This window comes from Seriola lalandi, unplaced genomic scaffold (genome assembly GCF_002814215.2).
Source record: "Seriola lalandi dorsalis isolate HSWRI2012SDOR001 ecotype SW California unplaced genomic scaffold, Sedor1 jcf7180002054682, whole genome shotgun sequence".
Taxonomy (NCBI): domain Eukaryota; kingdom Metazoa; phylum Chordata; class Actinopteri; order Carangiformes; family Carangidae; genus Seriola; species Seriola lalandi.
In genome coordinates this window covers 900,744-928,558 of record NW_019525235.1, presented here as the reverse complement: position 1 = coordinate 928,558, position 27,815 = coordinate 900,744, and the positions used below count along the sequence as shown (strand labels likewise).

The 27,815-nt window shown below is 44.0% G+C and overlaps 1 protein-coding gene across 1 annotated transcript; it reads left to right on the top strand.

Annotated features, from left to right (window-relative positions):
- The first annotated feature begins 344 nt into the window (after window positions 1-344).
- tle3a (TLE family member 3, transcriptional corepressor a) lies at window positions 345-19,470 on the top strand. The gene is made up of 22 exons (XM_087178263.1): window positions 345-780; window positions 1,290-1,437; window positions 1,991-2,091; window positions 2,314-2,377; window positions 3,772-3,816; window positions 7,919-7,981; window positions 8,263-8,367; window positions 10,073-10,102; window positions 12,004-12,208; window positions 12,633-12,640; window positions 14,204-14,326; window positions 14,486-14,536; window positions 14,639-14,791; window positions 15,268-15,400; window positions 15,511-15,686; window positions 15,820-15,893; window positions 15,983-16,232; window positions 16,693-16,940; window positions 17,069-17,216; window positions 17,321-17,471; window positions 17,709-17,785; window positions 18,089-19,470. The coding sequence occupies exons 2-22, from the start codon at window positions 1,414-1,416 to the stop codon at window positions 18,194-18,196; spliced, it is 2,337 nt and encodes a 778-aa protein (XP_087034389.1). The 5' UTR covers window positions 345-780; window positions 1,290-1,413; the 3' UTR covers window positions 18,197-19,470.
- The last annotated feature ends 8,345 nt before the right edge of the window (window positions 19,471-27,815 follow it).

The window sequence follows — 27,815 nt, the reverse complement described above, 5'->3', positions numbered from 1 at the left end:
CCCTTGCCCCCCCCCAGGTCCCGCTGGTGGTGGTGGTCTCACCCAAAAATTCATCAACTTTATTTGGGCGGCAAAAAAAAAAACAGGCCTAATGAAGCGCGGATGTGGAATTTGTGCTGTCTCTGTCAAATTTGGATATCACCGTCGGCACATCAATGCCTGCTGTTGTTGTTGTACACGGTGGGACGGACGGATGATGCCTTGTGGATCCGCGGGATGATGTCATGTATCGTTGCACCCCACGTGGGGGCTGTCGCTCTCCGATAGGCAGATGTGACCGTATTCCTTCCGACTAATCCGATTGGACAGATAGGCGCTTTCACGGCAGTTCAGCCCTGCTGCCTGTGTGTGGCAACCGGGGTAAGCTGGACAACTGGGGGAAATGCGAGATTGTGGAGAGTACCATGTTACGCTTTTAAAGAATCTCCAACCTACTCGAGTCGGAAGACAGATTTTGGAAGCATATTTATATATATATAGCCCATATATTTTTTTCTCTTTTTTGGGATTAACCAGCCACAAAAGGCGCACATTCCTCGGAGGTTCGCGGCGGAGAATAAAGTAGTTTAATCGAGCCCGACCGCACCAAATTTTCTCCCAACTGCTCCCCCAGTCTGGCTGGGTGCGCTCCGGAGAGAGAGAGAGAAAGAGAGAGAGGATGCTTGTCGAGATCTGCGTCCACCACGCTTACATTACGAGGGATTAAACGCATGAATTACAGCCTGCTCTGTTTTTTCTTCAGGAACAAAAGTCGGACGGACGGTTAGCACGCACGTACGGGTATGTATTTAGAGCTGTTTCTTTTTCAGTTTTTTTTTGGGGCGTACGCTCAACAGCGCACCGCTTCCACTGCTTTCCGCCGAGTCAAACAGTAGGTAGAAGCCAGCTGCTGTCGGCTCTGACCGGCCTGTAGACGTCCTAGAGCGGGGTTTTGATCATTTGACGAACATCGGTCAAGATTAGAGTCAACAACAAGCGGATTTGATGCGAACATGTAAATTCCACGGAGGAAAAGTAGCCTCGTTGTTTGACCCGTGTTGTGTTTGCATCAGTTTAAATTATAAATTGAGATATTTTTGTATATTGACTGTATCGCTGACCACTGACCGAATAAGGTCATCAAGAAGACAGAAGCGCGGGACTAGTGCTGCTTTTTTAAATTGCTGTACCTGCCTACACTAACTGGGACTACTTTGGTGTTCTGACTACTTATTGGCAAACAACGTGAACTGTATTGTGTTGGGGTTTTTTTTCGTCTATAGATTAAACCGCGTCATTTTTCAACACAGGGTTTTCACGACCTCCCCTACCCCCCACCCCTGTCTGCTGAGGCTGGCGTGGCTGTGAGCAAATTTGAACCATTTTGCCAAAGGACCTGCACACTGGAGAGATAAACAAAGGATACATTTCAAGATGTATCCACAAGGCCGACATCCGGTAAGAAGCGCTTCCTCTATACTTACTATAGCTCACATATTTATGTGACAACACTGATGTTGACATGGTGCCTGACTGTGCTGATTCCCACTGAATCTGCCCCGCAAAGCGTTTTCCACCTTATAATTGCAGCTCATCAAATTTCTTTATGGTCATATTACAATGCATTTATGCTACATCAGAATGTGCACTTAGTGGTAAATGGATGCAGATGGTTTGCATGCCTGGAGATGTTTACTCAGCCATGCACTAACATATGACTCTGCTGAATATGAGGACAGGTGGTGGTTTTTATTCATTTTTGAAACTGGATTTCATTTTCAGTGTGGAAGCTTTTTTATGTTAGTTTTATTAGCTTCTGGGGGTGTAAAGCAGACCCACCTGCTTAGTCTGGTAATGTGTTACTTGTGTTACTTTACTGCAGAGGAGATATGATCTTCAAAGTATTCTAATGTGAGAACTATTAGGCAGGATGGGACATAATGCAGAAAATGATGAATAACTGTTACTGTTACTAGACTGATGTGATTTCTTTTTGACAACCTTCTTTCAGCCTCCACATCAGCCCGGTCAGCCTGGCTTCAAATTCACCGTAGCAGAGTCTTGTGACAGGATTAAAGATGAATTTCAGTTCCTGCAAGCCCAATATCACAGGTAATGAATACAAAGAATATCACCAAAGTATGGCAGAGTCAACATTTACTCTCTATTGAATAGTAAAGGTTACGGCTAATATTTGGTTGTTGACTCCTGCAGGAATGAAAAAGGAAAGCAGTTTTTTTTTATCCTCCATACACTGCTGTCAACTGGTTAAGTGTGAGTGTGTTATTGAAGTGATAGAGACGCCTGAAATTGACACCTTGTCTTCTATTTTAGTCTTAAGGTGGAGTATGACAAACTGGCCAATGAGAAGACAGAGATGCAGCGCCACTATGTCATGGTAAGATTATGTTACAATAGGGAGCAATTATGGTTCCAAATTGCAAGGCTTGTTGAAGATCTAGTTGGGGTGGAGCGAGACAGGCTATTGTGATCACCTGTGTGGTGGTTAGGGCGGGTTGAGTGTCAGGTACAGGCCTGTGAAAGCCCCCAGGGGGGTTTGATGTAGCTGGTTGTTACGGAGAAGCTCTTCCTGACAGGCAGGCGGCAGTGTGCTGAGGCTCCATTATAGAGCGCCCCTGATCTCCAAGGGTCGACTGCAGCGTTGCCCTCTGTGTGTGCTGATCTGATTATTCTCCTAGGAGACTCCACGCTCAGACATATGCATGGCCATAAATTAGGTGTGAGCTGATGGTGGAGGGCCAGAGCTGTGTGTGGGAAACCGCACCACGGCAAACAAAATGGAGGACGTGGAACATGCTGCAGTTGACTTCGCAATAAGTCGATCTTTGTTTTGTGTAAACCTTAATTATTGGCTTTCAATTTAGCAACCATTTGGAAAAACATAGGTGTGCCTATGATGCGGGAATTTAGTTGAGACGTGACACAATCTGAAGGTTCTTCTGTGGAAGTGTACTCTGTTGTCCCAGGTAAACACACCGGGGATGACTTAAACCAATACATGCAGGCTTAAGTTAAACATTCTTTTCACAGGAAAACAACATGTCAGCCTGACAGGGAGGAGGTTAGGTAAACATGTAGAGAAGTATACCACAGCCAGCACTGGGTGTCAGGTTACGCTACGGCTGTGGGGCTCTGATCTCAGACAGAATGGCTCTCTTGTTTGAGAGTAATTTTCAAAGAAGCTAATGGACTGAATAATGCATTGGCCTCATCAAATAGACGCTGACTGGAAAGCCATTTCTGCCCTGGCTGCCACTTGTGGGCTCCACGGATTACATTTCAACCAGACAGACTGACCTGGCTTGAAATATCAAGAGTGTTGAGCAATCACGTTACGCTAAGTAAACAGACATCCTCGAGATCTGAGAGCTTCAGATGGTGATCAATAAATCTAACCCTCTCTTCTCTGTGCCCACACTATAAACAACAAAATATTGATTTATCGGATATTTGCTGTCAGCTGCTCAAAGAACTTTTTTTTTTTTTTCGGATTGTAGTTCATCACATTTACCCACAGAAGCTGGATTGTGTTTGGTTTCAGTCATACTGTTCAAAACCATGTGATGGTGTAATTAGTACAGAGATCAACTGAAATATTGAGTAGCTATACACTGTGTCTATATTATTTTGAAATCATGATTATGACTCAAAAAAAACAAAACAAAAGCTACTTCTGTAAGAATTACTTTTTTAACATTTAGCACAGCTTGATTGTAAATGCAACTTTATCAGTGTCATTAATCAGAATCTAAATCTTTGCTTTCATTCCAGTATTATGAGATGTCCTACGGGCTGAACATAGAGATGCACAAACAGGTAGGTACCGTCATGTTCCTCATATTTTTCAGCTCAGTGGTTTTCCACAACGTCAGGGGATGTGAGACCCAGGAGGAGCCGCTTATAGGCTGTGAACTGAACTGAGTAACGGTAATAGGCTGTAAACAGACGGATCTATTGCAAACAAACAAGGCAGCAAACTTGTATCACAACTTGCATAATTGCTGTGAGACTTTTTTGAAATTTACAAGTGGTGTAAAGACAGGATTTGTCTCAGCCTTTTGATAAGATTAAAGGTAGACTTTGGCAGGCTCGGCCTTTGACTTATAATGATTAAAAGGAGAGGATTGCTGAAAGGTCAGTATTTCTTCTTAAGAGGAACTGTAATTACAAGACGGGGGCAAAAGTCCTTTTGTCATTTATTGTGCCCTTATCTTCATCAAAAGATCCTATCACGTATTGCTCCACTGATCAATCACACTGATGCCTGAAGAGATAAAGATGGTATGAATGTGTAATCCTGAGATTCTCATGCTCTTAAAACAGCAAGGCTGTCCCCACTCTTGCCACAGCCTTGCTTGGTTAATGACAGCATTGGAGGCATGGCGGATTGGTGTGGTAGGGTGATCTATCAGTGTCTGGGCTGTGTGTCACACTGCCACATGTCTGTCAGGGCTCGGGTCGCTCTGATAGCTTCTGTCAGGCACTTATCGCCAACCAGAGGGAAGAGGAGGGGGTGGGAGCCGGAGACAAGTTGGAGAATAGAGCTGGGGGAGGGGCAACAGCCCAGCTCTGTGTAAACAGGTTAATCGACTGATCCATTTTAGCGCCTGACTTTTATCAGGAACCTCAACAGAGCTGATGGAAGCGCTTGAATAATTCATCAGTGGGGCCCTAACCTGCTGAACGGAGTGTTTGTGAGCAAACAGTGTGGGCCCGTCCATGCAGACTCCCCCAGCTTACGGCTCAGGCGGGGGAGGAGGAGAGGACGGGGAGTGGTTAACAGGCAGGGTTGGGATGGATTATTGGATGCACATAGGCATATTATTTTCCTGCCAGGAGATTTATTCCATAGTGGGGAAATCCATTCCTCTAAATGTGCCTTTTTCATTACTGTGCAGGGACATAATTCACATTTCAGAATTCACACACCGACACAGCTCAAATGGACTGATGTGGCGGTGTTATCTGATCCCTCTCTATCAGACGTGACAGTCTGTAGATGCAAACAGCTAATTTCTACTGCGTGATGTCAGCTAGTAATTACCATCATCTGGTGCTTGTTTCCAAGAGCTGAACGGGGTTTATGGGCCTGGGTGCCGGTGAGGCTCAATCAGAATCTGGCTGTTATCTGTAGTCGTAACGCAGACATGAGACCCATGGCTGTGGGAAGCATTTGCTAAGTAGCAAACTATCTGCCATAGTCAGGGTCAAAGCAAACATGGTCAGCCAGCGGACTGTCAGCAGTGCTCATACAAAAGAGGCGTGCAGTGAAAAGTAGTTGGAGAAACTTGTGGCTCTCCAAACCATCAACGCTCCCATATCCCCAGTCTGTCATGTGGGACTGGACTGGACTTTAATAATTACAGGGTGTGAACTGTTGGGTGTCAGATCCACTTAAATAAACATGAAGCTATTACATTTGAAGATGTGGCACAATGAAGAAGGTTCTGGTTTTATGCTGTTTTTGTTAGAAAGTTTATTGTTTTAAGATTGAAGTCATCTTTTGGACTCGAAATCAGCTGACCGACTGCTGCAGCTGACAAGGTTAATCATGCTAATGACTCATGCATCCATTTAGGCAGGCCTTCGGCATGACTGAGATCAATACTGATAACGTTAAATGCCAAATCGAAATTTATTCTGGATTTTCTTCACATTAACAACGGCTCGAAGGCCGTTTGCAACATCTCAGTTTAGTGGAAACATGAGTTGCTGTCATCTTGGACAATTGGGAGGCCCTTTAAATCTGGCTAGTCAAGTATTGTTTATAGATGGATCATGTGACCAGAGCCACCCGTTGTTTCCCTCCGTATTTAATACTCATCAGTGTCTCGACTCCATTTTACCACTGCTGATAGCAACAGGCGAATACCTTTCTGCACACCATTGACAAGCCAGCCTGAGAGTGCTCTTAAAGTGGTGCTACACAGGTCCGAGTACCTGTAATTGTGTAGCAGCAGCGCAAAGCTGGCCTCTCAAGGGCCAAGCTGTCATCTACTTAAAGTGGCAACAGCCCCATTTTTATCTGCCAGCAGAACAAAAAAAAGTACTCCCAGCACTGCACTGTATCTATTTTGACAGCAGTGGCGAGCTGAGTTGATGCCTTTTCCATGTATTTACATGTTGTGTTGTGAGACTGTAGAGTGTGCCAGTTGTTTAGGGCACAGTGGATCAGGCACCTCCTGACCTTTCCTAGCCAGCTGTCACCATGACACTAAGCTACATAGGAATGGACTGTGCGCTTCCACAAATCCTGTCAAATGTTCGACTGCTATTGACATGGCTTATCTCAACAAACATGGATTATACTGGCTCTGTAGCTTTTCGACTTGTTCTGTGGGCCTTCTTGAGCTCTTGCTAGAGCACTTACTACATTGCATTAATACTAATGCCCATAAAACCTTTATCTAACCCTTTCATTGCTTCACTGGTTGTAGATCTCATTTATTGTGTGTCAGAGAAGACTGGAGTTTTCTGCACACAGTAATCAAGTTATAATCAGTATTATCTTATGGACTGTTGTACTTTCTGTAACACATGCTACATATTTGTCTCACATTATTGCCTCTGATCCCAGGGTTTACTTTGTTTCATCTGATATTTCATCTTTAGCCTGTTGTTTGTCCTGCTGGCTTGCCCAGCTAAGTGGCTATCCATGTTGCAGCTCGGGTCAGCAGGTCTCGTTCTGTTGGACATTACTCTCCAATCTCTCTGGCTCTGTTCAGAGGTAATATGTCTGGCTGCCAAAACTGCCTGGCATTTCTGCCATGTGTAATAAATAAGCTGGCAGTCTGCAAAGTACATTGTGTGTGCTGCTCCAAATGAAAAATCGGAGAAAATCCCTGTGATGTGTTTGTGTTCCGCAGTGGCCCTGGGTTGAACTGCAGCTCATAAATTCCATAGATGATGTAGCTTTGGCACTGTTATTTTTCTGCTCCCAGTGCTGAGCTTGAACCTGAGAGTCTCATCTCCCATCCCTGGAAGAAGAAGGAGGCAGAGCAAGCTGGCTGTGCAGTGTTTTTACGGGGGGGGTGGATCACACCCCCCTCTGCACACCTCCTCCCATTGCTCTTTTTATCCACCATTCATTTGCTACGTTCATGTGATCGACAGGCTGAAAATTCAATTTAATGACCTGCCTCCAAGCACGTAATATGATTTTAAAGCCTGTTACGGTCAAGCAGAGGTGCCATTTGCATAATGATCCCAGCAAGATAGGGTTGCAGCCGTTGCCATGGCAGTTGGTAGACAAGCAGAAGAATGGAGGCAGGGCTCTGTGGATGGATGGGAGGTTGGGAGGGTGGTGGGCTGGGCAGCTGATTGCAATGAGAAATGGCCTGGCCTTCAGTCTTGGAAAGGCAGAGGTCTAGCACTGCACTCTTAACACTTACAGGCTGGTAGTTGTTTTCTAATGGTATTGATCATAGATTTGAGGTGTGTTGCCCTTGAGGTCATTATGGTTTGTAGTCTTTGCTCAACTTGCAGTTATAACCCCTGATGTAAATTGCTCACACTGTCACATGTAAGTAAACAGTGCAGTCTGGTTAGTGGGCCTCACTTCCTGGGGTGTGGTTGTATGGTTTAACTCGGAGGTTAACTGCAGGACAGCGCAGTTGCAGATGAGGGGAAGGAAGGCAGAGTGAGAGAGGATCCTCTCAACACAGCAGCACTCTGCCTGCTCATATCCGTTTAGCATGGAGTGCACTCTCAGCACAGCTGTGCTCCATCCCCCTGGGCTCTCCTAATGTTTTAAATATTTCAAATGTCAATATCACGCTGTTTAGAGGATGTTGAGTCAAGCAGTTCTGATTGCCGCAGCAATTGACTTAATCGGTGTAAACATTAAAGGCGGGGTTATATGAAGTCACTGTCTGTTTCATACTTTACCGTCTCATTTTGCTCCTCTTTTGTTTTGCAGACGGAGATTGCCAAGCGGCTCAACGCAATTTTAGCTCAAATTATGCCTTTCCTGTCACAAGAGGTGAGTTTTGAATGTGGCTCCGAACCAGTGTCACAGTTAAGTCCTAAAATAAAGTTACTTATTGTTGCCTGTATTCTAAAGATACTACTTCAAATCATTTTCAGGTTAAGCAATTTGGAGTAATTGTGTGTAGCATTTGCCCTCAATTTTAAATTGCAGCAGCACTATGAAAATTAAGTGTGAAATTCCCATATAAGTGTGGTGGGATGAGTGAGTGTGGGTGTGTGATAGATGTAAGCTTGTCCCAATCATCTTTTTTTTTTGTAAATGTCTTCCCACAGCACCAACAGCAGGTTGCTCAGGCAGTGGAGCGGGCTAAGCAGGTGACTATGACCGAGCTGAATGCTATCATCGGGGTACGTGGACTTCCCAATCTGCCTCTCACCGTGTGTATACCCCCTTTTATTCCTTTATTTGACCTTGGCTAGAGGCAAACCTGCACATAAGATGATCAAGATACTTTTTCACAGCCACGTCTTGTTCCTTCACCAATTAGTCTGAACTGTAATTTAATCTAATACATCACCTGCTAAATTTATAGTGCAGATTTGCCTCTTCTTGAATTAAATGTGTTAATATATTTTTTCCAGTTTAGAACTATATTCTTCACCAATATATTTACACAACAAGTGTAGCCCTCAAGAGCTGCTCCGTTGCTCCAGCTTTGGTCTCAGTGGCATCTTCACTGCCTTGTTGTGTGTTTATAAATGCGAGCCTGAGAGCTCTTGAGATCCCCTTCGCGGCCTGTATTGCTTTAATTGGCTAAGGTTTTAACGAGGAGCCTCATCCCTCACTGCTGACCTGGATAGCTGTGGGAATTAGGAGGCTGAGGGTGAGCAGAACACAGCCAGCGCTGCAAGCTCGCTGAGACAGTACAGACAGCAGTCAGCAGTCACAGCTCCGCTGCACAGTTCTATTCGCACACCACAGCACTGAGCAGTAATGCATGGCGTTCATCACTGCTTCCAAACACCATCTGCTCCTCATTGATCAGCTGTTTTCACCCTGCCCATTTAAAAGAGAAGTGATTGGTTTGACTCTCAATACAAAGTTAAGGCTATCAGTGATCTCATTACTACAGTTGAATCTTGCAGAGTCTTTAGCATGCATAAGAGGCCGGCCCAAAACGCTGACTTGATGACTAGAGGCACATATTGGAATTCAATTAATGCCCCCTTGGTGACCTTTTGTTTCAGGATAATTGCTCCCTAGAATTTGTCTGAGTAGGTGTCTTGAGGTGATGGAGAGCTGTTTGTTTTTTATCTGCTGGACTGAAGCAGATGCTTTATTACACTTTCACCAAAGCGGAGCAGCTGCAAGCGGCAGTTGTTCCCTAAGAAAAGCAAATTTGATTTGTGGCTCCTCCTTGTGTGTGTTTTCACATTTGGAACAATATAATATGGGAATATTGCTGTACTTTTGAATTGGTAGCTGCGATCCTTTCACTGTGGCAGTCTGTTGGTCCTCGTCCATAATTTCAAATTAATGGCATTAAAAATCTACATTATATAAAGTATTGGATGAGCCCATTCATGATTTTAGTATATGGTCCTATTTGGCGCTCGGCCTATTTTATGAAACAGTCCAGCCACCCAAGTCACGCTGGTTGCTCATGTCAGAGGAGGTGGAAATGTAGCTACTGTATGTTTTACGAATACCCTTCCATTAGTTATTCATCGAGGAGAAGCTCTGTAGGCATGCCAAAATCCTCATGCATATTGTAAAGCAAGGTGGGGTGAAAGAGCGTGCCAGGCAGACAGGCAGCATCCAGGAGCCAGCTGCATGCCTTATTGATGGGGCTGAGGGCCATTAATAGGATGCAACTAGGGCAGCTGCTTGCGTTGAGATGAACCTGACTGGTGGTTCTTCCTGTTTGACTAGAAAACACACAAAAATATTCAGATAAGCCCACCTTTATCCCAGCAAGTGGCCACCTGGATAAACCCACTCTATGGCTTTGTTTTAAAGGGGCGTTAGACAATGAGTAAAAAAAGACTTTTATCTGTAACCCCATCAATTTCAGTTTATAATAATGGAGAGAGCGCATCTAGAGCAGCTGAAGCCCTGACCATTTTCTGTCCTCCTTTTCAGCAGCAGCAGGCTGCCTACCCTGCTCTCATGGTCAGTGGCATCTACAAATAATTGTGTGCGCCATGCTGGTGTTAATGGACTTGGTTTGTGCATACATCTGGGCTTGACGGGCTTGTGCATGTTGCATGGCACTTCTCCTGCCCAAGTGCTATGCATTTCACTCAAGTTAGTTTAGTTAGTACACTAGAGACTACCATAATACATTTGCTCAGTTTTGCCTGCGTGTGTGTGTGTGTTTTTTTTTTTTCTCCTGTAGCTACATTCAGCCTGAGAAAAAAGGGGCAAAGAGTCGGTCTTTATCATGGAATATTAAATTAGAGGAAATAGGCCAGACTCCTTTCTTTATTTATTATTGTCTTCATTTATGGCCCTCTAATGAGGGCTCTTGCTGATCAACCATGCATATTACCCATCAGTGCCTCATTAAACACAATGAGCAAGGATGGCTCTCCCCTGCCAATGAACTGGCTCCTTAATTTCCCTCATGGACACAATATTATAACACACTCACTTTCGCTCTTGCTCTCCATTCTCTCTCCCTCACTCTTTCTGCCCTGGGTATATTTTGTAATTGGATTGACATCTGTCCTGTGGAGCAAAGGACAAGGTTGCAAGTTAAAAACCTCACTAGTTTTCAATCTAGTCTCTCTACCCCTAGGGTAGATCATGTAGAAAGCAAGAAGCAATTAAAAACGCCCTGCAGATATGATTTTTGGAGACATATTTGAGCAGTATGTGCCCTTTGTAACACCCATGATTGAATATCTAGGTTTTAAAAAAATGAATTTAAAAGCAAATTCCTAATGAGTTAAAGTATTTCTAACTACGTGTTAGAATAATGTAGTTGAAGTGCTTATGTGTTGCACCACTACCGCTACCCAGTCATTACAAAGTGCCTAATATGCCTGAAATGGCCATAAATGGTCACTGATTGAAGTCTGTCTTGTAAAAGAGAGGAGGTCCATGCTGTAACAGCTGCTGAATTATTCAGCTGGCTTGTAGACGGGTAATAAATTGCTGATGTTTTTATTGGTGTCTCAGCTAAGTATTATTTAACCTTGCTTTAAACTGCTTACTCCCATGCTGAGTGCCTTTTAACTCCCATCCATTTCCCTGTGCCTTTCAAATATTGATGGTGAATATTGGAGGGTTGACTGAGTGCCAGCATGGGACCCCTGGTCCTGGCTCCCGGAGCAGCCTTCCGGACGCACACACAAACACACACTCGAATGCTCAGAGTGAGAGGGAAGGATTGCCAGCTCCCAGCACTTAGTGTTCCCTCCGTCTCTTAAAGTTTGGGTGTGCAAATGATTCATGTTCTGTTAATCCAGGAACGTGAATATGAGAGGAGTAAATAGACGCTGGTTGTGTTTTTTGAAGTGTTTAAAAAGCAGGTAGTTGTTTAGCCCACAGGCTGACAGATTCCTACACAGCTTCATGTTCCTTCAGAGAATTGCTCAACTCACTGATGGCATTGGAGTGCTGTGGTGCTGCAGTATGAAATGTGCTAGTTTACCTGAAGTGAAATATTTCCTCTGCGTTAAGCTGCGGTCGAATCAGACTTTGCTTTGCTCCTTTCCGTACATGTAGAATGAAAAATATTTTTTATTTTGTTTTCCGCTCATCATGCACTACTAACGCTGTGTGACTGAGTGTCTCGAGCCCTGCGTCTCATGCGTTAGACGCGCTGAGCAGTTGATTGTTAGTCTACTCTCCTCAGCACAGATCTAGGGCTTATGCCACCCTGGCCTGGTATGGAAATAGCACTGAGGGGGATTGCTGTCTGATCCCGACAGTAATAGATGTGTGAATGTGCTAATATCATCTAGGGTTTAACTGATCAGCCTCATGTTTAGTGTGTGTGGTTTCGCCTTGCCTTTTCCCTCTGACCCACTCGGTGTCTGTCTGTCTATCTCCCTGTCTGCTTACAGCAACAACAGCTCCAGGCACAGCACCTCTCCCATGCAGCTCACGGGCCTCCGGTCCAGCTGCCACCTCACCCCTCAGGCCTGCAGCCGCCCGGCATACCCCCTGTGACGGGCTCTGGATCAGGCCTGCTGGCGCTCGGTGCCCTGGGCAGCCAAGCCCACCTCCCAGTGAAGGATGAGAAAAACCATCATGATCTCGAACACAGAGGTGAGGAGTTCAACTCAGACATATGGCTGTCCGATTAGGCGTTAGCTGCTTAACCAGTTTGTTTAGAAGAATTGAGAAGTGTATTAATTTTAACATCACATGGATGTTAAACAGGGAAAAACCAATTTAGTGCGGAGTGCTTCTCACTCTCTAGAGCAGAATCCTGGGGCCCTTAGGTGAGGAGCACATCCTGTCTGTTCACATTCTGTCTGGGTAATGAGCTGGTACATTCCCAGCCCATGACTGTATAAGCTATTCAACAGCTCCAACACACGGTGATAAGAGGGGCCTTGTGCCCCGCAGTCGATTCTCACACGTTCAGCCAGAAGCATCTGTTATGATATGCTAACTGACTTGTTTTTCTCTTCTTGCTCCACTTGGTTTCATCATCACCTTGGCCACCATTGTTATATCTGCAATACAGAGAACACGGTGAGTGTCCGAAATTGCAACTATTTGTATTTATTTATTTATTTATTTTCTTTTTTGCAGGGCGTCGTGGTTTTATAATTCATTTTCTAATTCATCACATTTTTGTCTCCACTGCAAATGTCAAGTCAAAGTTCTTGCTAACTGCATGCCAGTGTGTTATTTTCATGGCCTGTTTTAATCTGCTTTCAGTAAAATTATTAATTAGAGAGAGAGTTTGAAATATAAGTCCTGTGTGTTTAATCCAGAAGGGAAATGACTGGTATCATGCTGGAGAGATTAGAGGCCTTGTAATTTCATCACATTTAAAGAAAGACTTGGACTTCCCCTTCTTAAAGGATTTGTTTGATCCCTTCTACTGTCTCCCTTGTTTACCATCTCACTCTTTCTCCTCCTTGGCATGTGATGAATATTTATGAACAAAAATGGAGGATTGTTTTGTTTTCTTTCTCTCCACCCCGTCTGGCTGGAACTGCTAAAGCATTTTATTTGAATGGCTGCGATCTCTGATGGCTTGTGATGGGACTGTGAGATTGTGTTTCTGTAGGCCGGGCCAGCTGAATGGGTGCAGTCATGTCTGAAGAAATGGAACTCCTGGGGCGATTAGCAGGCCTGTTTTGTTTCTGTGCTCTTGTCCCAGGTCATCTGATAGCAGAGTGGTGACTTTGGTTAATGAGTCACGCTAAGCATCTCTTTAAAAGTCAGCCATTATGCAGACAGTGGCTCTTTGCCCGGACTGCTAGTCCATCGGCCATTGTCCACCTCTCTGGGCTGCTGCTGACTTAGTCCATGTTGTTGCTTTGGTCCTCAGAGGAAGGGACAGAGAGAATCAGGAGAACTTGGCAGGTTACAGGCAAATGGCAAACTCCTATGAAAGCTGCTGGACACCTGCCTAGTTCCTCCCTTTCTGCTGGCGTCTGGAGTGAGCTATCCCAGCTTGTGTGGGCAGGCGGGCTCCATGAAGAAGCACCAGTCAGTCCCACGCTGCCGTGCCCACTGGCAGGATATAGATTCTCTTGCTTTATCAGAGCTCAAAGCCTGAGCTGACATGGTGCCTAAGCGCGCTGCAGCAATCAATGCCCAATGCCCACAACATACACTTTCTCTTCCTCTCCCTCTCTCTTTCTTTCTCCCTGTCTCTCCTCACCTCTCTCTCTCTCTCGTACTTAGCCTGACTGACTCCAGAGAAAAGGCCCTCTGTTCAGCCACAACACACTGCTCATGTCCCTGTGAGGCTGTTTGTTGTCCAGTTATGAGGAGGAGGGAGCCCAGCTCAGAAAACAAGCCCTCCTCCTTTCAGTTCAGATAACGGCCCATTCTGTTGTGTGGCCAGGGACAGGCTTGTGTGTGAGATTGGGCTTGGCTGGTGTCAGGGTACTGTTTGGAGCTGGCCTACAGCTGCATTTTAAGAGTCTGTCGCATCCATAGTTTTATGAATGAGGCATTTTTAGTGTTTGGATTGGCACAGTGTGTTCTCTGTGAATTTGTAATGGATGAATGACTCACTGCTCTCTTTTACATTGAAAGAGGAACCCTTAATAAAGTGTTTGGGTTTTCTCTTTGCAGAATAACTCTATATCCCCATCAGAAAGCTTACGCACAGCCAGTGAGAAGCATCGCAGCTCCTCTGACTACAGTTTGGACTCAAAGAAACGCAAAGTGGAAGAGAAGGACAGCATGAGCAGATATGTGAGTCTTTAAAGGGATTGTTAGACATTTCTGGAAATACGCTCAAGTATTCCAGCAGCCCTCCTTTGGTTTTTCAAAGCTTTCGTTTAAGAAAAAAAAAAAAAAAAAAAAAAAAGATTTGCTGAGGTGACTAACTTGCCACTCTTTGTATTTTTACAGGACAGTGATGGAGAGAAAAGTGATGACCTTGTGGTAGATGTGTCTAATGAGGTGAGCGAAGCAGCATGAGATCGTGATATTGATAATAATATTGACGTGTGGTGAGATGAAGCTGTTGCATCAATGTGAAACTCTATTGTTGTGTTTCTCCAGGACCCCGCCACTCCACGCGCAAGCCCAGCCCACTCGCCACCCGAAAATGGCATTGATAAGCCCCGCCCTCCAAAGAAGGACACACCCAACAGCCCTGCATCAGTGGCGTCCTCTGGAAGCACCCCATCCTCCAAGGCCAAGGAGCTCAGTCATGTAAGACACCAAGAGAGTTACCAACGAACTAGGACAGAAAGGGGTTTAAATGAGAATTGCAGAGAGAGAGCAAAGGGATATGTGCAAATAAATCTAGGACGTTTTCTGCAGTGGATTAGGAATGGCTGTCGGTGCTTTAAGTGCATGACTAAACGTCAGGGATAATATTGTCCCGCATCAGGATCAGTTAGGTCTTCTCTGTTAATAGCTCAATGTATTTAACTATTCCAGGATTTTTTTTCCCCCCCTCTGCTTCACTAAAAGATTAAAGCCAAAGCAGTAAGGGGATAAAAACGGCCCCATCTCCATTGTGGCCATAATAGGTTTTAGAATAAATAGCAGTTTATGGCTCTGCAGGACTATGAGGGTTGTCAGAATTAGATTGGATTAAGTTCAGTTTGCTCTCAAATTGTCAGTCTGCACAGGGCCTGGTTTCCGGGATTGTGAATGTGCTTGCTCTCTCGTTCCCTTTGCAGAATGACAAATCCTCCACGCCTGGCCTCAAGTCCAACACCCCCACCCCCCGCAACGATGCCCCCACCCCTGGCACCAGCTCCACTCCCGGGCTCAGACCCATCCTGGGCAAACCACCAGGCATGGAGGCTCTTGGTTGGTACCATTCTCTTTCGTCTATGGCAACTGAGATAATCTTTTTCCATCCTTTCCCAATGTACTGTTATGCTAACATACCGATATCCTTCTCCTGTCTTTGTCTGTAGCAGCCCCAGCTTTGCGTACCCCTCTGTCCATCGCAGGCTCTTACCCTACTCCCTTTGCAATGATGGGTCATCATGAAATGAATGGAGGCCTGACTAGTCCTGGTGTGTATGCTGGTCTGCACATCTCCCCTCAGATGAGCGCTGCAGCAGCTGCAGCCTACGGACGCTCCCCTATGGTAACACCCTTTTCCTGCCCTTTTATTTAGCTATATTTGGGGATCACCTACCACATAGAGCGCAGTGTGGATTTTGCTGTGATGACTGGTCAGTTACAGATCCATTATTCAAATCTTTCTTGTCACCTTTCAGGGGTTTGATCCTCACACCCACATGAGAGCCCCAGGCCTTCCAGCAAGCCTCACATCCATTTCTGGAGGCAAACCGTAAGTGTCTCACCAAAGGTGCTATACTCATGCATTTTTAAAAACAGCATAGATGTTAGACACTAACACGGCTCCATCTCTTCCTACAGCGCCTACTCCTTCCATGTCAGCGCAGATGGTCAGATGCAGCCTGTGCCCTTCCCACCCGATGCCCTGATTGGCCCCGGTATTCCCCGCCACGCACGTCAGATCAACACACTGAGCCACGGCGAGGTGGTCTGCGCTGTTACAATTAGCAACCCCACACGTCATGTCTACACTGGTGGCAAAGGCTGCGTTAAAATCTGGGACATAAGCCAACCCGGCAGCAAAAGTCCTGTGTCCCAACTGGACTGTCTGGTGAGGAGGCTGCTGATTCACATTTTGCTCTTTTTTACACTTACACTTTTGTGCAGTTGTTTTAAAGGTTAGAAATTGTTTATGCACAACGTCATACCATTAACGAAGGGATAAGCCTTTGTTATACATTAGGACCAAAACAGACTCACATCCCAGTGACAGTTTGAGAGAAAATGTACTGGTACACAAATTTAGCTGATGCTTTTACTCAGTGTTTATGTTAAATAGAAGAAAGTGTTTGGCACTGAACAAGGAAGAAAATGATAAACATCAAACAACCTTTCCTAAAAAATTACACTTGAAATGTTAAACTAACCGAATAAATGCAATGAAATAAAAACTTGAGCAGGTTTGTAGAATACCCTTAGGTTGGTTTATTATGTCATCTTCTTTCCCCAGATATATCTCTAGCTCCACTGCCCTGAACATGAATTGATTCCCTTTGTCCTCTGTGCAACAGAACAGGGATAACTACATCCGCTCCTGTAAGCTACTGCCTGATGGCCGCACATTGATTGTCGGAGGCGAGGCCAGCACATTGACCATCTGGGATCTGGCCTCTCAGACACCGCGCATCAAGGCTGAGCTCACCTCCTCAGCCCCGGCATGTTACGCCTTGGCCATCAGCCCCGACGCCAAAGTCTGCTTCTCCTGCTGCAGCGATGGAAACATCGCCGTGTGGGACCTGCACAACCAGACTCTTGTTAGGTTGGAAGAAAACACTTTTTCACTCTGGGTGGGCTTTGGCCCCACAACAGAATTTGCTGCTGTGTGTGTGAGTAATTTTAAAAGGGGATGTCAATAATTGTTTGTGCGCCATCTGACTTTGATTGTAGGCAGTTCCAGGGTCATACGGATGGTGCTAGCTGTATTGACATATCCCATGACGGCACTAAGCTGTGGACAGGCGGTCTTGACAACACTGTTCGCTCCTGGGATCTGAGGGAGGGTCGACAGCTGCAGCAGCATGACTTCACTTCACAGGTACAACACAGAAGAGATAAATAACACCCACAGACCTACTGTAGAGGGTGGTTTCCTTTTTAGCCCCAGAACTGTCAGTAATTACTGTTCTGTCCCGTTTCCAGATCTTCTCCTTGGGCTACTGTCCAACTGGAGAGTGGCTTGCTGTGGGCATGGAGAGCAGCAACGTGGAGGTGCTCCACCACTCAAAGCCTGACAAATATCAGCTCCACCTGCACGAGAGCTGCGTCCTCTCTCTCAAGTTCGCCTACTGTGGTATGAACACACGCACATAAATTGAGGGGGAGATAATGCTGACTGTACTGAACTTAACCGCAGAGTGGCCTTAGTCTCACCTATTTTATTTAGTGCTAAAACCGCAGTGCCCTTTTTACAGTCTGAATGTCTATTGTGTTCTGAAGGTTACAGACCTGGCAACTCTTCATTTGTAGGTAATTTTCTCTCCGCTTTGTAGCTCAAGGAGGCCTGATTGCACTGTTGTTTTCTTTGCAGGTAAATGGTTCGTAAGCACTGGGAAGGACAATCTGTTGAATGCTTGGAGGACTCCTTATGGCGCCAGCATATTCCAGGTATGCAGATCAATACACTGTGTCTGCAGCCAGTCCAAAAGTATGCACAGTTGTCTCTGGGAGGAAGGGCACAGTGACCGCTGCCTGACAGGATTCTCCTATCAGTGAAAACTGAACCTGAATTATTGACCTGACAAAGAAGTCTTTTTGAGGGGCATCAGGCCAGAACTTGATGTCACTGCAATCTAATCTTGCCCTGTAGTCAGCTAATCTTCTCCACTTAACTTCAAATGTAGTTGAGCATGTTAACTCCCTCCTAGACTAAAATGTTTTTGTTTTTTTAATCTTCTTTTCTCGAAACAGTCCAAGGAATCCTCATCTGTCCTGAGCTGTGACATCTCGACAGACGACAAGTACATTGTGACAGGCTCTGGTGACAAGAAGGCCACTGTATATGAAGTGATCTACTAGAGCGGACTGCTTTGGATCGGAGCACGTTCATGCTCATGAACAACAGACTCTTCCTCCATCTACCTTCCCTCACACAGACAGCATGGATGTTGCCTGCAGCCCCGGGGTGGATGGGCAGGAAGTTTGGCAGTGCCAGACTGAAATGGACGTTGGTGCTGTTGTGGCCCTGGATGCCGTGTCTTTCGGCTCTGCCCCTCCTCACTCATACAGCTAACACTTGTACAGTGAGTGCAGTTCCCCAAGGCACTAAGAAGAAAATAATGTCTTGCTGTTTTTCTGTTTGTTGGATATTTCTTTTTTTATTCGTCCTTTTTAATGTGGAGATAAAGTTCCATGACACAACTAGAAGCGGCGCTTCACTTTGGAGCTTCTCCTTGGAGGTCCTGTGAAAAGTGTACATAATGGAGTAATAAAAGGCCTTTTATAGATTTATATTTTGGTGTCCAGTTACGCTTGTGATGGTTCTTTCTTGTTCTCTCCGTGATTTTCTGTCCCCTCTGGGGATGGAAATTAGATTAGGACTTTGTAAGAGGATATTCTATTTCAGTTTTTCCCTCCTCTGCTTTTTTTTTCATGTTCGTTGTCCAGAATGACCTTTTCGGAAATCTAATTTGGATTTTTTTTCTCCTTGACAACGATTTTTTTTTTCTTCGCTATTTGCTGTAACACAGAACACAGACGTTTGTCCAATGGATTTTAGCAGTGGAGAATTCTGGAAATGCCCTTTTTTCAAACTGGATGATGGAGAAAATCATGGTTTCCAGTTACTTCTACCCTTTGGCCCTGATCAGCAGAAATTCAGCTTTGAAATGAAGACCTATTCCTGAACACTGGCTGCTTTCAGTAACATTAAAATGGATGATTATCAATTGGAGGACTGATGGGTTTTATGGAGAAGCAGCTGTGACTTGAGTTCAGTCTGGTGACTTGACTATTGTATGAATCTTCATTTTTTTCCCCCACCCAGCAAAGTTTAGTCATCAGTCTGTAAGAGTTAATTATTGCCTCTCTTGTTTGACTCTGTGACTGATATGCAAGACTTACATGGTTACTTAGGTGGTGGCGGGCAAAGCCATTACCACATTTGACATTTTGGGTATGCTCTGTTTGCTTTCTTCAGTAATTCATAATATTCCACCACAGTCTTCTCATAGACAAGACTGTTCTCTGCAGAAACACACGTTAGACTGTGTAGCATACACGTGTCATCATCCCTAAGGATTGTACAGTTGGCAGTTGTTGATAAATCAATAAACTGTTTTTATATAAAATCATCTTGACTGAATTTCTATAGTGCTGGTGCCTAACTGCTGTTGCACATTTTAAAGAAAGTTTGACATTTTGGAAATCATGCTTTTGCGTTTTTGTCAGGAGGTAGATGAGAAGATCAATACTGCTCTCGTGTCTGTGCCAAAAGGAAGCAGCTAGTCGAACTCAGTCCAATCGCAGTAAAACACACCAGCAACTCACAAATTAACACGTTGTATCTCGTTAGTATGAACTATTATTACTGATATTTTTGGCATGGTGCAGGAACCTCCTGCTTTCTCTGACAAATAACTGTTGCTGTAAAACCACAATGTGTTGTTTTTACACTTTGATTTTTGTCCAAGTAAAACAAACAACAATAATGTGTTTAGTGGTGTACATTAGATGTGATAGTAGGTGGACTTTGTTACCTTTGGACAGAGCCATGCTAGCTTTTTCCACTTGTTTTCAGTTTGTGTGCTAAGGTACGCTAGCTGGCTGTCATCTGCAGCATCATATTCACTACACAGATATGACGCAAGTCTTGATCTTCTCATCTAACTCTCGACAAGAAAGCAAATAAGCACATTTCCCAAAAGGTCAAACGATTTCTTTAAGTAAGGCGGTTTTAGATTCATAGATGCAGTTTAATATTTGTGGGAGCGTAAAGCAGCAACTGAGAGTGCACCAGTACCTGGCTAGTGCTGGCCTGACTCTACTTTCCTCGTGTGAAAACCAGAAATTGTATCTTTAAAGTCTTTATTGCCCTGTGCGCTGCTAGTGAGGGCTCTCCCTCGCTCTAGTCTGCATCTGCAGGATATACAGACTTACTCACAGGCTCTCCTTGACTGTAAATGGACGTCCATCAGTAAATGGCTCTAAATGCATCCAGATAGGAGTTGACAACTGCCTCAGGAGAACCGCAGCCATGAGAGGAATACATTCTGGGTGCTGTTAGAGAGGCTGCTCGGGACCTCTGGCGATGGCTGTAACTCAGAAAATGACTGAGCTTGCATTAATATTTAAGGGATAAACTTGGTACTGTTTTCAAAGTCATGGTGTACTGTAACTGACTGTGGTCACTGTCATCTACCACCTTATTCAGGGTTGTATCTTTGTACGGTGTTAGCACTGAAACTGCACAGCCAACTCAATAAGGTAGAGGTTTTATGCAGTACCACTTCAGAAATATGACGAAACTCTGCTCTTGAGTTCTCTTGAGTGGTCTTTTGGTAGTTGAGTAGTTTAGGGCAGGATGAGGTGAATGGCCCAGTCCTTCCACTCCAGAGCAAGGCTCTTCTAGGACTCTGTGTGTGACGCTGTGAGCTCTTCATATGGCTGCCTCTTCAGAGATGTTGTTGTTAGATTACAAAAGCAGGGCCGGATGCTTTCAGCATGGAGCCAGCCGCCATGCTCCGCTCTCACAGGCTCATTTGTTAAAGGCTATAGTCTTTCTTTTCCCACGTCGCTGAAGTGTGTACTTCCTGTGTGCATTTGTAGCTTAAGCTCCTTGCTCAAGTAGAATTTTCTTCCTCACTTAATCAAACAGTAGAATATCTGCAGATGAAAGGTTGTACCTCTGAGTGCCTATTGCTGGACACAGGGGTCATTGTCTCGCCTTCCACTGATCTACCTCTCAATGGAGGGCTTTCAGCAGGTTCTCATGCGAAAGCCCATGCTGCCCTGTTCTATTTAGAGGAGGGCTACAGTGCAGACTAAGAAACTAGAGTGGCCTAAGTGTTTTACAGCAGCTCTAAACATAAGAGAATAGTCCAATTCTCTACTTCTGCTCTAATTGTTCAAGCCAAGACCCTACAGAAAATCAAAGGGGGTCTGTAATGCCAATATGTGGGATTGCACATGCAAACCACTGTGAGTGTTTTTTGTTGTTTTTTTCTTCTTCCTAGTTTTAGCTGCCAGGCATTGATCACAGTCCACCAGAATCCTGGCTGCTTCTTTTAGCTGGCATTCTGTTTTTCGCCCTCCCCCATCCATCACACAGAGAATCAGGGTTTTTCTTTTTTTTTTCCAACAGTGAGGAACTGGCACCGTGCTGAAATGCAGAATAATAATCCCCTAATCACCTGAGTATTGCCAGTCCTAGGTTTTATCTGCAATGGATGTGAAAGCCCCCAGTGCCTAGTGATTACAGCATTTGATCTGGGTAATAATGTCTTCACTGTTGCCCTGCCTAGGGCCCGAAGGCAGTGCAGCTCTAATCCACAGTGCATTCTAGTGGAATCGCATTACACAAAGACCACCAGGGTTCTCCTCTAGAGGGGAGGGGTGGGGGTGGGGGGTTAAAGAAGGAGGTTGCCATGGAAACAAGCTTCTCTCTCTTTCCCTCCCTCTCTGTGCATCTCTCTCTCCCTCACACAGACACACATACACATACACACATGCACACACACACACACACACACACACACACTCTCTCCTGGGATATAGATAAGCAAAGGACAGGTTCTATGTTTACTTTCCATGGGCCCTCCAATCCCTGAGCAGGCTGAGCCCTGATAACACGAGGCCTGTACAGCCACCGACCACTGACAGCAGATAAGCACCCCAGCAGAGCAGAGCAGTCATCACCCTCCAACCAGGATGAACAAACCTGGGAGACCCAGATTCATTTGGATTAGGCTGAATTGTTGCTGCTGCTGCCACCGCCGCCACCTCTGCTGCTGCTTTGGCTGCCGTGGCTGTGTTCAGACTACTGATGTTGGCAGGACTTTCGACATGAGAACTTGATGTTGCACTTCACCGTGTGGAGTCTCAGAGCTTAGTCAGAGGACAGTAATGGACTGGATGCTATTTTAGATATTGAGGTCAAGGGACTGTCTGCACTGGGCAGGTTTGTGTCACCGCAGCTGGAGGAAAACCTAAATTCCTCCTGATGTGTCCCGAGGAGCAGAGAACCACACATTATCAGTATGTTGTTTCACCATCTTCTCACGTATGCCCTTTTGTAATCGCTGTTTTCCACTGGAAGGCCGGAGGACTGTCGGGACATTCCCTTGTATTTGTTCCAAGTATCCACTAAAATCCAGTAATTCAATACCCAGTGTAATTAGATTTGTATGATACTAATGCCCTGAGAAGGACCCAACATGCTCTTTGATGTTGAGATCAAAACAACTACAAGTACTTCTTTATTATATGCATTATGCTAACATACTAATTATATTTCCACACACATTCTTTGATTAAGGCACAGCTGGAGGTGTATAAGCTACATGACTAATTACAGAGGAAATGGTGGTATTGAGGTAAAGTGGTGGGAGCTCGATTTCCCTTTGGCCCCTTCTTCTGCCTGTGTTTACTTCTAAGATATCCTTTAGTTTTTATAAAGCTGATTAACAGCTTGATCGCATACCACAAAATTAAAAAGGGAGACTGTCCACTTAATATCAAGGGTTTGCAGGCCTATATTTCCAACATTGTTACTATGATTTTTCTCAGTTTATGTCAATAATACACACTGTCATAGATACGGATTACAGTTAACCATAATATTACTTACTGCACATGTGACTCTTCACTTCTTCAGCTTCATGATGCTTTCTGTCTGTTGTTATTGTTGGATAAGATGGAATAACCATGTTAACTTCAAGTATTACAGTGATATTTAACATCTCCATGTAATGCAGGACATATTTATGGAATATTACAGGGTGCTTCCTCCAGCTTTATGGATTAACTCATGGGAAAAAAACATGCAATCATCCATCTTTTCTACTTAAAAGGATGAGTCTGGTTTTGTTATTCATTTTTCCTAATACAAGCAAATTCCACGAAAAATACAAACCCAACAGTGTGTTAATGTATCTCTCATAACTTTCTGATTTCCCTACCTGATTTCCCTATTTTTAAAAAAAAAAAAGTCAAATGATTTCCTATAACAGCTGGGCACTGGATTTTAGCAAATGTAATTCAAAGAGGAGTAAACAGTCCATTTGTTGGGGACAAAATCCGCTGTGTATGTGGGATTGACTCAAAGTAAACTAAAGTGCCCCTGCCCATCATTGATGTGTTTGTAATAGTTTTTGAACAACAATGGCGCTCTATGGCAGAGGAATATGATACATCAGGCTTTGATTACACGAGTAATATTTGTGAGTAGGAGAAATTCTCTGTTTAATTTTGGTCTTTTCATGTACTTGTTGACCATAAAACAAAGATTACCAGCCTTATCCTTGAAGCTAAACTGCACTTTAAAGCTAATATTCCATTTGTAATCTAACTTTTTTTTAGTGGTTGTACAAAGTAAAATGTTTGTTGATACCTTTTAGATCAATTCAACTTTAATATAACCATAGTCCTTTAATAGCTATAATAAAGATGCTGCACTAATGTTGTTCGGTAATGTCTGAGACAGGGGCATACATACAGTAAATAACAGCCAACTGCAAATGCAGCCATGCACTCCTCATTAGTGTAAATATTAATCAAATAGCTCAAGATTAGCTATCAATCGTCAATCACATATCAATCACATTCTTATCTAATGAAATAAAACTAAATATATATGTAAATATCGTTTCTAATATCCCAGTGCAGTTGCACTTCCTGCTGGTTTACTGTAGTTGTGTTCTGCTCTTCTGTTCTGTTTAAATGCAACATATCTGAGCTGAGATTTCAGCATAAAACACAGAAATGTTATTTATCTGACATACCTTGTATGTATTGTTGACATTATGGATTAGCCGTGTCGTGCTAACCGTTAGCTACATCTCACCTGCATGCGTTGAATCGACGGCGGAAGTGGTTTATTTGGCTTTATCGTGACAAAAATAATGACCGCTATCAACACACTTTTCACACCGGTGAGCAGTGGTGAAGTGGATTTTACTGCAGGGAATATTTGAATCATTTGTGTGGAGGATTTGCTGCTCTTTTTCCTTCGTGAAAAGTACCGCTAGGCTACACCGACTTCAAGCTAACCACCTCTCACTGAGAAGGAATCTATAGACCTAACATCTAACTTCCACCACTGGCCGGTGAGTTTCTATTATCACTTCATGTGACAGCTCTAGAATCGTTTTAATCCAACTTTGAAGAACTGAACATATCTAGACTAATGTCAAATCAATCAACAATCAATCAAGCTAATTCACTTAGCTAAGAGGTGAACCCCCATGACAGATAACTTGGAGTAAGACAGCACTGACACCTCTCTAACATCACCTTCATCACAAAGTGATGTCTTTATCAAGTAGTTAAATAACTCAGGGGCCTCAGGAAGTTAAATACACCCTTAATCGCTTTATTTTTAGTTAAAAAATGATAATTTTTTTAAAATCAAAATTCACCAGAACTGGTTTAAGCTGAATTTCACTCTGACTATAATGATCAGAATCTCGTCATAACCTCATACATCATTTTGATTTTCTGCAGAGAAAGCACACTGTTAACTGCACTGTACTGTAAACAATTATGTGACATACCCTCATTGATATAAATGGGGTGGATAAAGGAATAGAAACACCAGGCAGTATAACGTGATACAGTTGAACGAACTTCATCCTCCAAAATGACCATATGGTTGAGTCTACACATCCCTATAACAGTTTCAACAAAAAATGTAATGAAGGTAGGATTTATTGCAGGACTGTTGTATTAGGCAGCATATAACTAGACACCAGACCTTTTGCTTTCCTCACTGCAGATGCTCTCATTTCACTGTTGCTGTAGCACATAGTCATAACTGGAGAGGTGCAGAGAGCAGCCTGCACTCTAAAAGGCATATATACTTTGATCACAAGATTGCCCATCCTTGTCTCTGTGCTTTTTGGAAAGCTCTTATACATATAAGTCATGAAGTGGCTGCATGAGCTCTATTCTGGAGAGCTCAGCCCCGTCCAAATACTCTGTTGTGATGCTCAAGTGTTATTCTCAGCCGCAAAGTGATGTGTTTGCTATCATTAAGTGGAGTGGACAGACACACCTGCCTTTCTTTTTAAACAGTTCCAAGTTTCATTCTGCAGTAATCTATATAAAATCCAGTGGTCAGTGATTTGTTTTTGGATTAAGGATTAGGACCTAAGGATTATTTTTTTCATAGATTAATCTGCTAATTATTTTCTTGATTAATCAATGAGTCGTTTGTTCTCCACATGTCAGAAAGTAATGAAAAATGTCTGTTATAATTTCCAATAATCCAATGAGATGTATTCAGATCTCTCGTTTTACTCAACCAATGGCATAAAATCCAAAGATATTGAGTTTAATATCATGTATGACAAAGAAAAGCATTAACTCCTCACATTTGAGAAGCTTGAGCCAGGAAGTGTCACTTGAAACTAAAATGATTAATTGATTTATTAATATAGTTGCCAATTAATTTTCTGTTGCTATATTAATCAACTAATCAGTTCATTGTTGCAGCTCAAATGGTTTTCTGAAATGTACTTTATGTGACTAAAACCACGGACATGCTTTTATGAATAAGACAGCTCTGCATGGTATTAACTTAAAAAAAAATACATTTAAATAAACCTAGGAAAATCTTGACACCAGACTAATGAGATTGGTTTGATGAAATTGTTAGTGAAACTGGATTTTCTTACCCCAGCTTCCGGTCTCTGGTGATTTTTTTTTTCTTCCTGGTAAAACACTTTATTTCTATTCCTGTTTAGTTCATTGAAGCATCTGTCATTCCTAGTGCTCCCATTGTGCCTGACAAAAGCAGAGCCATGTTAGATTGAAAAGACAGAGGGGCAATCTTTCAAATGGATCTCTTTTCGAAAATATATTATGACATAATCATGTTTTCTCCCTAAAAGCCCAAGGGAGGCCTGTCTGTCAGATTGCAGTCCTCTCTTGGCTGCCTGGCCTGAACAGAAACAGCAGTTGTGTGTTAATAGAACCCAGAGGCACTCTGAAACCTTACCCATTCTGCTTTATGCTCTCAGCCAGGAGATTAAAGTCAGGGAAACATTACAGGAGGCTGGATAATTGCCCCTGTGTCTCCAGCAGACAAAAGGCAACGCTCCGGCAATTCCCTTGGTAAATTGTCAAGAGAGGCTCAAGGATCCTTCAAGGCTGCAGCAAATTGTACAGTGCTGTCTAACAAACTACCAATCTCTGGATATTATGAGGCTTCCATATATCCTTGGCCATAATGACAGCTTGCACTGCTTTAATGGAGTGCAGGCACAAGATAGCTTTTGTGAGCTCACTTCCAATAGAAAAATTACTACCTTGGTTCCCAGTCTACGCTTTTCATTTTTTTTCTTTTGTTCCCATTTGTATTTTGATTTATTCTGCTATCGTTTTTATTTTCGTTTTTTATTCGGAGCATGAGTGCTGGCTGCTGCCACCAACAGATGATTGCAACCTTTACTCCTGAGGGCCACTTGATCCCCTGACAGGAAAAAAAAAAATCTGCAAGCAGTTAATGAGTTGCCATCCATGCCTAGTGTTAAGGGTGTCTACAAATTAACAGAGGCTTTTGTCAGGGCTCTCCTTTGCTCCCTCGCTCTTTTCAGCTCTTGCCACCACTTTCTCTGTCATGCCCCCCCCACGCACTCACACCCCACCCCCAATCTCGTGCTCCCTCCTGCTCTTCAATTTTCTCCCTCTACCTGCCTGCTTCACGCTCTAGTAGCTCCGTGGCGGGAGCAGCGCTGTCTGGCTTTGGCTCTGAGCAGCACTCATTGTCAGTGCGGTTCATGTTTAGAATTAGCCATTTAATGAGAACAAAAGAAATTAATTGGTGGTTTAAGCCTAATGAGACGTCTGTGAAATTAACGGGCCTCATCAATAGAAACAAATAAAATCCTTCAGCTTGTTGTTGGGGAGCATTATTCTGACAAAGCTTTTGACACAATGATGAATAGCAGGTCAGGAGAGACCATCTGTGCTTTTTTAAACCCCTGCAGGAGGGGGATGGAATGTGGTCTGGCTCGAAGAGATGGTGATAAAAGAGGAAGAGAGGGAAAGGGGGGAGGGATAGGAGAAAAGAGAGAGCGAGAGAGAGAGAGAGGAAAAAAAGCTGAGAAAAAAAACAAATTCACCCGCTTTATTCATCGCCCTTTAGCATGATGCTGCTGTCTAACCATGGTTACAAAGGAAATAAAAAACACGGGCATTAGCATGTGAAAGGCATTGGGTCTCTGACTATGCGTCCAGAAAGCCAAAGAGCTCTGATTTCGAGGGATATTTAACCTCCATTCAGACAGCAACAAAGGCCTGGCTGTCGCGCTGAGAGCAGCGGTTCAGCCTGATTGGGGCTCGGGTGGGGGGGTGTGAGGGAGGAGGCGAGAGGAGGGGACAGGCAGGATCACAGACCTCATTTGTTCCCCCTCTTTCCTTTAGCCTGTCTCTATTCCCACTGAAGAGCAGCATTTCCTCTCTATACACCCCACACCCC